The sequence below is a fragment of the Heterodontus francisci genome, chromosome 4, assembly GCF_036365525.1.
Source record: "Heterodontus francisci isolate sHetFra1 chromosome 4, sHetFra1.hap1, whole genome shotgun sequence".
NCBI lineage: Eukaryota > Metazoa > Chordata > Chondrichthyes > Heterodontiformes > Heterodontidae > Heterodontus > Heterodontus francisci.
Window position 1 is genome coordinate 13,915,145 of NC_090374.1, and position 15,550 is coordinate 13,930,694.

The window sequence follows — 15,550 nt, forward strand, 5'->3', positions numbered from 1 at the left end:
AATGTTGTGTCCTCACAGCGTCCAATGGGGGGGAAAAATGCTTCCTCCAGAATAGAACAGTCCATAGTCTAATTCCAGCAGTAAATGATGCTTTCCTTCCTTCAGTTTAAATTATCAGAGATCTCTGTTTTGGCTTGACTTTTTAGAATTTTCTTCCTTCAGTTTAAATGCCTGAGAGCTCTTTCAGGTACTGTCTGTGTTCTGTTGGAACAAACTGTCTTCAACTAAAAAGCCAATGCAAAATTGAATTCTAACAGAAGTTTTGCTTGATGCTCAGTCCAAGTGGCTGTATCCAAGGTAACGAGAATACACTCTTTTGAATCGCAGTCTCCGAATGGCTGTTGCCGGGTAACCAGGATGCATTCTCTGATGCTGGTTGGTTCTCCCTCCATATGGTTGTATCCAGCAGCAACCAAAAGGCATTTTCTCTTTAACTCCTGAAGCTTGCAGGTTCTTAAAGCAGTGTGTCTCCTTTCCCAGCGTTTAAGACACACCACATATTCCCCGGAGAATAACATCTACAGGGCCATGACAATAGCACATTGTTCAGTACCATTCCTCAGATATTGATGCATTCCATGTAGAAAGGCAGCAAGACCTGGGCAATATCCAGGCTTGGACTGATAAGTGGCAAGTAACATTCGTGCCACACAAATGCCAGGCAATGACTATCTCCAACATGAGAGAGTCTAACCATCTCCCCTGGCATTCAATGCATTACCATCGCTGAATCCCCCCCCCTATCAACATCCTGGGGGTTACCATTGACCAGAAACTGAACTGGAGTAGCCATATAAATACCATGGCTACAAGAGCAGGTCAGAGGCTAGGAATCCTGCAGCGAGTATCTCAGCTCCTGACTCCCCAAAGCCTGTCCACCAGCTACAAGGCACAAGTCAGGAGTGTGAAGGAATTCTCTCCACCTGCTTGGATGGGTGCAGCTCCAACAACACCCAAGAAGCTCGACATCATCCAGGACAAAGCAGCCCGCTTGATTGGCACCCCATCCGCAAATATTCACTCTCTCCACTACCGACGCACAGTGGCAGCAGTGTGTACCATCTACAAGATGCACTGCTGCAAGGTTCCCACCTTCCAAACCCATGGCCTGTACCACCTAGAAGGGCAAGGACAACAGATGCATGGGAACACCACCACCTGCAAGTTCCCCTCCAAGCCAAATATCATCCTGACTATATCGCCGTTCCTTCACGGTCGCTGGGTCAAAATCCTGGCACTCCCTTCCTAACAGCTTTGTGGATGTACCTACCCCACATGGACTGCAGCAGGTCAAGAAGATGGCTCACCACCTTCTTATCGAGGGCAGTTTGGGATGGGCTGGCCTAGCCAGCGACACCCACATCCCATGAACAAATTTTTAAAAATTGAGCCCACAGTGTTCTCAGTCCGATGCATGGTAGCAACATGAGATTGGAGTGTCAGGTGCCAGTGGCACTGGCACAGTTATGAAATGACTTCATCCTAGTCAAGAACGAGATCGCGAGGCCTAAGCCTAAACCCTGGAATTCCCTCTCTTAACTTCTCTCCTTTGATGCTTTTTAAAACCAACCCCTGACCAACCATTTGTCCTGATGGACTTCATCTTCGGGTCTTAAAAAAAAAGTGGCTAGTGGGACAGTTGATGCGTTGGTTTTAATTTTCCAAAAATTCCCTAGATTTGGGAAAGGTTCCATTAGATTGGAAAATAGCGAATGTAACTCCTTTATTCAAAAGGGAGACAGAAAGCAGGAAACTTTTGGCCAGTTAGCTTAACATCTGTCTTAGGGAAAATATTAGAAGTTATTATTAAAGACGTTATAGCAGGACACTTGGAAAAATTCAAGATAATCAGGCAGAGTCAACATGGTTTTGTGAAAGGGAAATAATGTTTAACCAATTTATTGGAGTTCTTTGAGGAACTTACATGTGATGTGGATGAAAGTGAACCGGTGGGTGTATTATATGGGGTTAATGTAGGATTAGTATAAATGGGTAGTTGTTGGTCGGCACAGACTCGGTGGGCCGAAGGGCCTGTTTCCGTGCTGTATCTCTAAATTAAAAAAAATAAATAAATATAGTTAGATTTCCAGAAGGCATTTGATAAGGTGCTACATCAAAGGTTATTGCAAAAAGTAAAAGCTCATGGTGTAGGGGGTAACATATTGGCATGGATAGAAGATTGATTAGCTAACAGGAAACAGAGTAGGCTCCTTTTTGGGTCATAAAAACATACGAAATAGGAGCAGGAGTAGGCCCTTCGGTCCCTCAAGCCTGCCCCGCCATTCAATACGATCATGTCTGATCTGCCTCAGACCTCAACTCCTCTTTCGTGCCAGCTCCTTATAGCCCTCAACTCCCAGATATTTCAAAAATCTATCTCCCTCCTCTTTAAATACTTTCAGTGATCTAGCCTCCACAACTGTCTGGGGTAGAGAATTCCAAAATACAAAAGCAGGGATGTTATGCTTCAGTTATACAGGGCATTGGTGAGACCACATTTGGAGTACTGTGTACAGTATTGATCTCCTTATTTAAGGAAGGATGTAAATGCGTTGGAAGCAGTTCAGAGAAGGTTAACTAGACTAATACCTGGAATGGGCGGGCTGTCCTATGAGGAAAGATTGGACAGGCTAGGCTTGTATTTGCTGGAGTTCAGAACAGTAAGAGGTGACTTGATTGAGACATATAAGATCCTGAGGGGTCTTGACAGAACGGATGTGAAAAGGATGTTTCCCTTGTGGGAGAATCTAGAACTCGGGGTCACTGTTTAAAAATAAGAGAAGAGGAGAATTTTTTTTTCCTCTTGAGTGTTGTGAGTCTTTGGAACTCTTCCTCAAAAGACGGTGGAAACAGAGACTTGGAATATTTTTAATGCAAAGGTAGATCGATTCTTGATACGCAAGGGGGTGAAAGGTTATCAGAGGTAGGCAGGGATGTGGAGTAATAAGTTCAGCCATGAACTTACTGAATGGCACAGTAGGCTCCAGGGGCCAAGTGGCCTACTCCTGCTCCTAATTTGTATGTTTGTGTTAATCACGTGTCCTAATATCTCCTTAGGTGGATCAGGATCAAGTTTTGTTTGATTACCTGCCTTGGAATGTTTTGATGCTTTGAAAGTTACAATATTCTGAATGGAGGAATGTGACTAGTGGTGTTCCGCAGGGATCAGTGCTGGGAGCTTTGCTGTTTGTAGTATATATAAATGATTTGGAGGAAAATGTAGCTGGTCTGATTAGTAAGTTTGCGGACGACACAAAGGTTGGTGGAGTTGCGGATAGTGATGAGGATTGTCAGAGGATACAGCAGGATATAGATTGGTTGGAGACTTGGGCGGAGAAATGGCATTAGCTATGAGGAGAGGTTGGAAAAACTCGGATTGTTTTCACTGGAACGACGGAGGTGGAGGGGCGACGTGATAGAGGTTTACAAAGTTATGAGCGGCATGGACAGAGTGGATAGTCAGAAGCTTTTTCCCATGGTGGAAGAGTCAGTTACTAGGAGACATCGGTTTAAGGTGCGAGGGGCAAAGTTTAGAGGGGATGTGCGAGGCAAGTTTTTTTTTTTTACACAGAGGGTGGTGAGTGCCTAGAACATGCTTCCAGGGAAGGTGGTGGAAGCAGATACGATAGTGACGTTTAAGAGACATATTGACAAATACATGAATAGGAAGGGAATAGAGGGATATGGGCCCCGGAAGTGCAGAAGGTGTTTAGGCAGGCATCTAGATCGGCGCAGACTTGGAGGGCCGAACGGCCTGTTGCTGTGCTGTACTGTTCTTTGTTTGTTCTTAAATGCAGGGTGGTGGTGTGGGTGTTATTGCAGTGAGGTTAGATTTGCTTCCCAATAAGGATTTAAGACAGTGACTCTTAATAAATTTCAGAGCATAGCAACTGAGAGATTTAGGATAGAGAGTCTCTCTTGTTGAGATGGGTGTGAGGCTGTGAAATAACTAATTGTGGTATTAGTGATTGAAGCAGAGACTGCAGCAACATTTAAGGTGGTGAAGGGAAAGTGGGGTGGGGGAAAAGGAATATGCAAACAGGGTGGGCACAGATTAGGGCTCCTGTGGAGGATAAACACCAATACGGAGTGGCTGAGCTGAACAGTATTACCAATAGATGGATTCAGGTGTTGCAGACCCCTGACACATTCGATCTCCTACTTCCAGAATGCCAGTACTTTTTTTCCATTTACACTGCAAGGATCCCTCAGTCCGGCATTGGGAGGGATGGCCTGGATTTCATAAGTAACTTGTGAACCACTCTGCAGATTGATTCCGGAGAATGGGTGCCTTCCTATTTTCTCTCTCAAATGGAAGGAGTGTTACCAGATTTAACTACTTTTCAAGTTTTTGTTTCTGTGAATGGCGTATTGAAAGTAGAGGAAAGGTTAGTTTGCTTGTAATCAGTAGGCTAAGTGCCAGACCAATGGGTAAATGATTCATTAGTTACTGGGACTGCTTTGTTGGACGGTGACTATTGACCTTTGATACACTGTACAACATGTACTGGGATGAAGAGGTGTGTCCTCGGGAGCTGTATAAATACAGGCTGTGACACTGGATGCTCAGAGTTGCTGTATCTCTGGTGCCTCTCACACACATAAACACTCGCACAAAATGTTCCGTGCTGTTGCCAGACTCAGCCGTTTTGTATGCTCGGAACACACGTGTGCTGGACAAAACTTTGGCTCCCACTGTGGAAGGATCATTTCTACAACTATCCTACAAGCAGCTGTCAAGGTTAAGTTTCCAGCAATGAGGAGGTAGGTTTTGCAGTGATGGGGAAGGTGGCTTACATGCATGATTGTGTCAGCCATGTCTCAGTGGGTAGCGTTCCTGTCTCCAGAATAACAGAAGGAGGCCATCCATCCATTGTGTCTTTGCCAGCTCTCTGTAAGAGTAACTCCACTAGTCCCATTTTCTGCCACCCTTTCCCCATAGCCTTGCGTATTTTCTCTCTTCAGGTGCTTAACCAGTTCCCTTTTGATAGCCAGTTGTGAATCAGTCTCCACTGCACTTTCAGGCAGTGCATTCCAGATCCTAACCACTCGCTGTGTTTTTAAAAAAAAAAAAATTCCTTATCTCACTGTTCGTTCTTTCGCCAATCACCTTACATCGTTGTCCTCTAGTTCTTGAGCCTTCCGCCAATGTGATCAGTTTCTTTCTACGTACTTTGTCCAGACCCCTCATTCTGTTGAATGCTTCTATCAAATTTCCTCTTAATCTTTCCTCCAAGGAGAACAGCCCCAGCTTCTCCAATCTATCCACGTAACTGAAGTCACTCACTCCTGGAATCTTTTCTGCACATTCTCTAATACCTTCCCATCCTTCCTAAAGATTGGTGCCCAGAAATGGACACAATACTTCGGTTGAAGCCAAACCAGATTTTTATAAATTCATCACTTCAGAAAATGTTAAAAATACTCAGGTCAGCAGCATCTGAATGTTTGAACGTTAACTCTGTTTTTCTCTCCACAGATGTTGCCTGACCTACTGAGTATTTCCGGCATTTTCTGTCTTTATTTCAGATTTTCAGCATCTGCAGTATTTTGCTTTTGTGTTTTGCATACATTAATTAGAGAGCGACAGGAAGGGACAGAGAATACAAACACAAGAGTACAGCAGAAATTGGAACCAGTGTCGGTAAAAATGGTAAAAAGTCAAAGCTTAAGGCTGTTTATCTGAATGCAGGTAGCATTTGTAACAAGATAGATGAGCTGACGGTACAGATAGAAATAAATGAATATGATTTGATAGCTGTCACTGAGACATGGTTGCAGGATGACCAGGACTGGAATTTTAATGTTCAAGGATATTCGGTGTTCCGGAAAAATAGGCAGAAAGGAATAGGAGGTGCGGTAGGTTTGTTATTAAAGGAAGGGATCAGTGCAGTTGTGTGTAATGATATAGGTGTAATAGATTGTGATGTAGAATCAGTTTGGGTGGAAATAAGGAATAGCAAGGGAAAGAAATCACGAGTGGGAGTGGTCTGTAGGCCCCCGAAGAGTTGCCTCTCCGTAGGACAAGATATTAATCGGGAAATAATGGAGGCGTGTAAGAAGAGCACTGCAATTATTGGTGATTTTAATCTGCATATCGACAGGACAAGTCAAATTGGCATGGTTAGCATAGAAGACGAATTTGTAGAGTGCCTCAGGGATTGTTACTTGGAGCAATATGTTACAGAACCTACCAGGGAACAGGTTTTAGATTTGGTAATGTGCAATGAGGTAGGATTAATAAGAGATCTCGTAGTTAAGGATCCTCTCGGGGGAAGTGAACATAACATGGTAGAATTTCAAATTCAGTTTGAGGGTGAGCAACTTGGGTCTCAAACCAGTGTCTTCAACTTAAACAAGGGCAACTACAGAGGTATGAAGAAAGAGTTGTCTCAAGTGGGCTGGGAAGATATACTACAGGGGAAGTCAGTAGATGAGCAGTGGCAGACTTTTAAGCAGATATTTCATAACACTCAGCAAACATTTATTCCAGTCAGCAGGAAGGACTTGATGAGAACGATGAACCACCCGTGATTAACAAAGGAAGTTAAGGGGAGTATCAAATCAAAAACAAAGGTGTACAATGTGGCGAAAATGAGTGGTAGGACAGAGTCATCGAGTCATACAGCACCGAAACAGGTCCTTCGGCCCACCGAGTCCGCGCCGACAATCAACCACCCATTTTTATACAAATCCTACATTAATTCCGTTTTCCCTCGCACGTCCCCACCATTTTCCCTCGCACATCCCCACCTTTTTCCCTCACACGTCCCCACCTTCCCTCAATTCTCCTACCACCTACATACACAAGGGGCAATGTTTTTTTTTTACAATGGTCAATTTACCTATCAACCCGCAAGTCTTTGGCATGTGGGAGGAAACCGGAGCACCCGGAGGAAACCCATGCGGCCACAGGGAGAACTTGCAAACTCCACACAGGCAGTACCCCAGAACCGAACCCGGGTCGCTGGAGCTGTGAGGCTGCAGTGCTAACCACTGTGCCGCCCAGAAGATTGGGAAGTTTTTAGAAACCAGCAGCGGATGACTTAAAAAACTAATAAAGAGGGAGAAAATTGATGGAGAGTAAATTGGAAAGAAATATAAAAACAGTAAGAGCTTCTACGGGTATATTAAAAGGAAGAGAGTAGCTAAAGTAAGTGTGGGACCCTTAGAGGATGAGACTGGGGTATTAATAACAGGGAACAGGGAAATGGCAGATAATTTAAACCAATATTTTGCATCAGTCTTCACGGTGGAGGACACTATAAACATACCAACAATAATAGATGAGCAAGGTGTAAATGGGATGGAGGAACTTGTAACAATCTCTATCACGAGAGAAAAGGTGCTGGACATACTGATGGGATAAAGGCAGACAGTCATCAGGACCTGATGGCCTGCATCCAAGGGTTTTAAAAGAAGTGGCTGCAGAGATAGTGGCGGCATTGGTCATAATATACCAAAACTCACTGTAGGGTACCAGCGGATTGGAAAACCGCTAATGTGACATCCCTATTCAAGAAAGGAGGGAGACAGAAAGCAGGAAACTATAGACCAGTTAGCTTAACATCAGTCATTGGGGAAAATGCTAGAGTGCATTATTAAGGAAGAAATTGCAGGGCATTTAGAAAAACAATGCAGTCAAACAGAGTCAACATGGTTTTATGGAAAGGAAATCATGTTTGACAAATTTGTTGGAGCTCTTTAAGGATATAACAAACAGAGTGGATAAAGGGAAACTAGGAGATGTAGTGAATTTGGATTTTCAGAAGGCGTTTGATAAGGTGCCACATAAAAGGTTATTGCACAAAATAAGAGCTCAGGGTATTGGCGGTAATGTGTTGGCATGAATTGAGGACTGGCTAACACACAGAAGGCAGAGAGTTGGGATCAATGGGTCTTTTTCAGGTTGGAAAGCAGTTACTAGTGGGGTGCCACAAGGATTGGTCCTAGGGCCTCAACTGTGGAGAGGCAGTGGTGTAGTGGTATTGTCACTGGACTAGTAATCCAGAGACCCAGGGTATTGCTCTGGGGGCATGGATTCGAATCACACCACAACAGAATGCAATTAATAAATTTGGAATTTAAAAACCTAGTCTAATGAAGGCCATGAAACCATTGTCGATTGTTGTAAAAACCCATCTGGTTCCCCTTTAGGGAAGGAAATCTGCTGTCCTTACCTGGTCTGGCCTACATGTGACTCTAGACCCACAGCAATGTGGTTGACTCTTACATGACTTCTGAAATGACCTAGCAAGCCACTCGGTTGTATCCAACCGCTACGAAGTCAATAAAAAGGAATGAAACTGGACGGACCACCCGGCATCGACCTAGGCACCGGAAACGACAATGGCAAACCCAGCCCTGTCGACCCTGCAAAGTCCTCCTTACTAACATCTGGGGGCTTGTGCCAAAGTTGGGAGAGCTGTCCCACAGACTAGTTAAGCAACAGCCTGACATAGTCATACTCACGGAATCATACCTAACAGACAATGTCGCAGACACTGTCATCACCATCCCTGGGTATGTCCTGTCCCATCAGCAGGACAGACCTAGCTGAGGTGGCGGCACAGTGGTATACAGTAGGAAGGGAGTTGCCCTGGGAGTCCTCAACATCGACATCAGGTCAAACATGGACAAGGAAACCTCCTGCTGATTACCACTGCCCTCCCTCAGCTGATGAGTCAGTACTCCTCCATGTTGAACACCACTTGGAGGAAGGACTGAGGGTGGCAAGGGCACAGAATGTACTTTGGGTGGGGGACTTCAATGTCCATCATCAAGAGTGACTCGGTAGCACCACTACTGACCGAGCTGGCCGAGTCCTAAAGGACATATCTGCTAGACTGGGTATGCGGCAGGTGGTGAAGGAACCAACAAGAGGGGAAAACATACTTGGCCTCGTCCTTACCAATCTACCTGCCGCAGATAGGAGTGACCACCGCACAGGCGTTGTGGAGACTAATTCCTGCCTTCACATTGAGGATACCCTCCTTCGTGTTGTGTGGCACTACCACCGTGCGAAATGGGATAGATTTCGAACAGATCTAGCAGTGCAAAACTGGGCTTCCATGAGGTGCTGTGGGCCATCAGCAGCAGCAGAATTGTACTCAACCACAATCTATAACCACATGGCTCTGCATATCCCCCACTGTACATTGCCATCAAGCCAGGAGACCAATCCTGGTTCAATGAAGAGTGCAGGAGGGCATGCCAGGAGCAGCACCAGGCATACATCAAAATGAGGTGTCAACCTGTTGAAGCTACAACACAGGACTATGTGTGCCAAACTGCATAAGCAGCATGCAATAGACAGAGCTAAGCGATCCCAAAACCAATGGATCAGATCTAAGCTTTGCAGTCCTGCCACATCCAGCCGTGAATGGTGGTGGACAATTAAACAACTGACTGGAGGAGGTGGCTCCACAAATATCCCCCTCCTCTGTCTCGCCTGAAGATTCGATATCCCGGGATATTGAGCTGACAATCCTGCCCCTCCCTCAACTCTGTCTCCGTGATGGCTACTATATCACAATTCCACGTGTCAATTCTTGCCCTTAACTCATCCGTTTTACCTGTAATACTCCTGGCATTAAAGTAGAGGCCATCCATCCTGGTCTTACTCCCTTGAAACATCTCTCATTGTATTCCCTCTGACTTGTTTACTTTCCTGTGTTTAGCTGTGTCCCTATTCTGCTAGGAGTCTGCGTCCCCTCCCCCTGCCAAATTAGTTTAAAATCCTCCCAACAGCACTAGCAAATTCGCCAGCAAGGATGCTAGGCCCCCTCTGGTTCAGATGTAGCGGTGAGAGTGACTGCCCTTGACATCAAGGCAGCATTTGACCGAGTATGGCATCAAGGAGCCCTAGAAAGACTGAGGTCAATGGGAATCGGGGGAAAACCTCTCCGCTGATTGGAGTCGTACCTAGCGCAAAGGAAGATGGTTGTTGGAGGTCAATCATCTGAGCTCCAGGACATCAGTGCAGGAGTTCCTCAGGGTAGTGTCCTAGGCCCAACTATCTTCAACTGCTTCATCAATGACCTTCAGTCATAAGGTCAGAAGTGGGGATGTTCGCTGATGATTGCACAATGTTCACCATTCATGACTCCTCAGATACTGAAGCAGTCCGTGTAGAAATGCAGCAAGACCTGGACAATATCCAGGCTTTGGCTGATAAGTGGCAAGTAACATTCATACCACACAAGTGCCAGACAGTGACCATCCCCAACAAGAGAGAATCCAACCATCTTCCCATGACATTCAATGGCATTACCATCTCTGAATCCCCCCACTATCAACATCCTAGGGGCTACCATTGACCAGAAACTGAACTGGAGTAACCATATAAATACCGTGGCTACAAGAGCAGGTTAGAAGCTAGGAATCCTGTGGCGAGTAACTCCCCTCCCGACTCCCCAAAGCCTATCCACCATCTACAGGGCATAAGTCAAGAGTGTACTGGAATACTCTCCACTTGCCTGGATGGGTGCAGCTCCAACAACACTCAAGAAGCTCGACACCATCCAGGACAAAGCGGCCTGCTTGATTGGCACCCCATCCACAAACATTCACTCCCTCCACCACCAACGCACAGTGGCAGCAGTGTGTACCATCTACAAGATGCACTGCAGCAATGCATCAAGGCTCCTTAGACAGCACCTTCCAAATCCACGACCTCTACCAACTAGAAGGACAAGGGCAGCAAATGCATGGGAACACCACCACCTGCAAGTTCCCCTCCAAGTCACACACCATCCTGACTTGGAATTATATCGTCGTTCCTTCACTGTCGCTGGGTCAAAATCCTGGAACTCGCTTCCTAACAGCACTGTGGGTATACCTACCCCACATGGACTGCAGTGGTTCAAGAAGGGAGCTCACCACCACCTTCTCAAGGGCAATTAAGGATGGGCAATAAATGCTGGCCTGGCCAGCAGCACCCACATCCCATGAATGAATTTAAAAAAAAACTATTTACTATCTATATTAATGACTTAGAGAAAGGGACAGAGTGTAGAGCATCCAAATTTGCTGCTGATTCAAAAATAGGTGGGAGGGCATGTTGTGATGAGGACACAAAGAATCTGCAAAGGGATATAGATAGGTTAAGTGAGTGGGCAAAAACTTGGCAGATGGTGTTCAGTGTGGGAAAGTGTGAGGTCATCCACTTTGGTAGGAAGAATAAAAAGGCAGATTATTATTTAGATGGAAAAAGACTACAAAATACTGCAGTACAGAGGGATTTGGGTGTTCTTGTACATGAAACACAAAAGGTTAGCATGCAGGTGCAGCAAGTAATTAGGAAGGCAAATGGAAATTTGGCCTTTATTGCTAGGGGGGTTAGAGTTTAAAAATAGGGAAGTCTTGTCATAACTGTACAGGGTGTTGGTGAGGCCACACCTGGAGTACTGCGTACAGTTTTGGTCCCCGTATTTAAAGAAGGATATACTAGCTTGGAGGCAGTTCAGAAAAGGTTCACTAGGCTGATTCCTGGGATGAAGGGGTTGTCTTATCAAGAACGGCTAAACAGGTTAGGCCTTTATTCATTGAAGTTTAGAAGAATGAGAGGTGATCTTATGGAAACATATATGATTTTTAGGGAGCTTGACAGGATAGATGTTGAGAAGATGTTTCCACTAGTGGGGGAATCTCGAACGAGGAGACATAGTTACAGAATAAGGAGTCACACATTTAAAACTGAGATGCGAAGGAATTTCTTCTCAGAGGGTGCTGAATCTCTGGAATTCTCTGCCTCAGAGAGTTGTGGAAGCTAGGTCACTAATTGTATTTAAGGAGGAGGTAGATAGATTTTTGAAATATCGGGGAGTCGAGGCTTAGGTGGAGCAGGCCCGAAAGAGAAGTTTAGGCCTGGGACAGATATGCCATGATCTTATTGAATGGCGGGGCAGGCTTGAGGGGCTGAATGGCCTATTCCTGCTCCTACTTCTTTTGTTCTTATATTCATATTTTCCTTGCGTTTGTACTCTATGCTTCTATTTATAAAGCCCTGAGTCAGAAGATTGTGGATTCAGGTTTAACTGCAAAGACTTGAGCACATAATCTCAGCTAGAACTGCAGCGTATTACTGAGAGAGCCCTGCACTAAAGGCCTGCTCGGGTATAAAATTGAAACCCAACCCGACCTGACATGACTATCGTTCATCCGTTCTGGCAGCCAGCTATTCCTGCAGATGGTGTTGTGGGGAATCTAGGGTGAGCCTGATCCAGTGAGTTCCCGGAGGCAGCACTGTCCAACCCGACCCGAGCCCGAACGCTGGACTCGCAATATCGACCCAGCCCGACCCCGACACGTAGTTGGGTCAAGCCTGGTTTGGGTTGAGTAGCCAGGATTTACCCTGCAATGTTGGAGGTACAATAAATTGAGTCTCCACCCTCTCTGGTGGACATAAAAGGTGCTTTGGCACTATTTGGAAAGAATACCACTTGAATAAATGATCTAATCAGATTCGCGGTGCTGTTTGTGGGAGCTTGCTATGCGCAAATTGATTACTGCCTTTTCTACATTACAGCAGTGACTACACTTCAAAAGTACTTCAGTGGCTGTGAAGTGCTTTGAGACATCCTGAAGTCACGAAAGGCGCTATATAAATGCAAGCTTATTTTTGTGCCTGCATGCATGTGTACAAAGCACCTGGTACTTGCTGAGGTCGTGAAAGAGGCTATGTAAATACAAATCTTTGTGTGTGCATGTGTGTATACAGCTGCAGCCAGTGGTTGTTGGGTTGATATCCCATGGATACTAGGGTACTTAAAGAATTGAAGGATTTGGTGTCAGGGCCATCCTTCTTTGATTTCCCCATCCTAGCCTTTCTATTTCTCCCTCCCTTCATTTTCTCCCGGCTTGGCAGCTATTGTAACCTTCTCATAGTGGGATTTCCCTTGCACAAGTCACTGAAATTGCAATCCAGCCCTTTAGAGTAGGTGGGGGACAAATTCTCATTTTGCAGTTTGCTTGCATGTTCCTCTATTGTGGTGTTTTGAAAATCGAGTTTTCCCAGAAATGATAGGCTTAGTTACCTAGCAACTAACTTTTCTTAGTCAGTCAGTTTATCCACTGAATCATTGGCAGAAGGAGGTTAGTTCACTGTTAAGTCATCACTTGTTTATGCCAAGATCGGAAATGCAGATGGAGCTGTAATCTTATACTCTTTCAGCAGAGACTGTAGGCTGGTGCAGCATCACCACCAAAGCTCGACTGGAAAAATAATGTATCCTACAAAATACTTGCATTTATTTAGCGCCTATCACATCCTTGGTGTCCCTAAGTGTCATAAGCCACTTTTGATATGTAGTCACAGTTGTAATGTCAGACATTGTACAAGGTGGGAGATTTTAGATCCAGTGTGACTTTAGGTGGGGCAGGGGGCTGGGGGAGGGTGGTGTGGGAATGGATTTTCTGTATCAGCCTGGTGGCAATGGTGGGATTTGTGAAGGGGAAGGTAGAGAACGAGCAGCTGTGATAGTGTGCTGGGTTGTTGAGAACACTGAATCCATTGCAGCAGGGGCACTGGTGGTTATAATGGGGGAAAAGCCAGCTACTGCCATGCAGGTAGTTCCCCACTCCTTCGGGCAAGGTCTTCATGCAGCTCAGTCCCTCGTCTGCTACATGTTCCTTCCATGCAGCTGGCAGAGGCAGGGCTGACTCAGCAGCTCCTGAGCTGAAAGCAGACACATCTTGGGAAGACACAAAAGCATCAACAAGGAACAGGTGGGTTAATCTTTTGGGTGGGGCACTGATGGCCAGGCTCCACTTAGCATTCCGAAGAAGGGTCACTGACCCGAAACGTTAACTCTGCTTCTCTTCCACAGATGCTGCCAGACCTGCTGACTGGTTCCAGCATTTCTTGTTTTTATTTCAGATTTCCAGCATCCGCAGTATTTTGCTTTTATCCACCTAGCATTTCCTGCCTTTTTCCCTTTCAGAAGCTGACTGGCCCAGCTCTTTTAACAAAAACAACAATTTGTAATTTATCTAGTACCTTTATATGTTGGGAAACATCCTAGGGTTCTTCACAGGAGTGTGATCAACAAAAATGGGCACTGAGCCAAGAAGATAATGAGAGGAGGAGCAGTCAAAGAGATCGGTTTGAGAAGATGGTAAGGTTTAGGGAGGGAACTCGAGAGCTCACAGGTCAACACAATTGAAGGCATTGCAGTAACGGTGGGGTGAAGGTAGTAGGGCATTTCCTGCTGTGTTTCAGATTTCTAGGGTTTGTGATGTTACTTAACTTTCAACACATAGCTATTGGTCAACCTTTCACTGGTTATTGCAGGGGCGGTGGGGAGGTGGTGTTGGGTGCTGCTGCTTTCCCCTCTGGACAATCATCCTCAGCATGTCTATATATATTTGTAGAGGAATAGCTAAAGGGATTTAGCTTTCATCTCCCTTTTGGCGTGTGGTACATTGATAGCACTCACTTGCTTTCCAATGGCTCACAATACAACCAAGTTCCACTTGCTATCTCTTCTCTGTAATTGAGGATTTGTCTGATATTCCCCTGCTCCCCACATGGGGCGGCACGGTGGCGCAGTGGTTAGCACCGCAGCCTCACAGCTCCAGCGACCTGGATTCAGTTATGGCTGTGCGGAGTTTGCAAGTTCTCCCTGTGTCTGCGTGGGTTTCCGCCGGGTGCTCCGGTTTCCTCCCATAGCCAAAGACTTGCAGGTTGATAGGTAAATAGTATAGGTAGGTGGTAGGGAAATATAGGGACAGGTGGGGATGTGGTAGAGAATATGGGGTGATGTAGGATTAATATAAATGGGTGGTTGTTGGTCAGCACAGATTCGGTGGGCCGAAGGGCCTGTTTCAGTGCTGTATCTCTAAATAAAATAAATGCCAAATAGCAAAGTGTGGCATGTAAAATAGTCCCGGGATTTTATTTTCTGTGTAGATACTGCCTTTGCTCTCCGAAAGCATCAACTCCTGGTGGCACTGAGTTTCTCCCTCTTCCCATCTCCCCTCCTCCTCCCCCCCTCCCCTCTCAACGCCCCCCCTCCCCTCTCAACGCCCCCCCTCTCTCTTTTCCCCCCCCCTCCCCTCCCCTCCCCTCTCAACGCCCCCTCTCTCTTTTTCCCCCCCCCTCTCAACGCCCTCCCCTCCCTTCTCAATGCCCCCCCTCTCTTTTTCCCCCCCTCCCCTCTCTTTTTCCCCCCCTCCCCTCTCTTTTTCCCCCTCCCCTCTCTTTTTTCCCCCCCTCCCCTCTCTTTTTCCCCCCCCTCCCCTCTCTTTTCCCCCCCTCCCCTCTCTTTTCCCCCCCCTCCCCTCTCTTTTCCCCCCCTCCCCTCTCTTTTCCCCCCCCTCCCCTCTCTTTTCCCCCCCCTCCCCTCTCTTTTCCCCCCCTCCCCTCTCTTTTCCCCCCCTCCCCTCTCTTTTCCCCCCCTCCCCTCTCTTTTCCCCCCCTCCCTCTCTTTTCCCCCCCTCCCCTCTCTTTTCCCCCCCTCCCCTCTCTTTTCCCCCCCCTCCCCTCTCTTTTCCCCCCCCTCCCCTCTCTTTTCCCCCCCCTCCCCTCTCTTTTCCCCCCCCCTCCCCA

The 15,550-nt window shown here is 46.3% G+C and overlaps 1 protein-coding gene across 3 annotated transcripts in view; it reads left to right on the plus strand.

Moving 5' to 3' along the window:
• Positions 1–15,550, plus strand: part of hmgcs1 (3-hydroxy-3-methylglutaryl-CoA synthase 1 (soluble)) — a 96,757-nt gene that overhangs the window by 63,343 nt on the left and 17,864 nt on the right. The window contains exon 1 of one of the 3 annotated variants that reach the window (XM_068029166.1): positions 4,571–4,764. The exons of the other annotated variants lie outside the window; for them this stretch is intronic. Within the exon in view, the coding sequence (XP_067885267.1) occupies positions 4,619–4,764 (146 nt within the window). The 5' untranslated portion in view covers positions 4,571–4,618. Of the gene's footprint in view, positions 1–4,570; positions 4,765–15,550 lie in introns of those variants that run through there. 3 annotated transcript variants of the gene reach the window in all.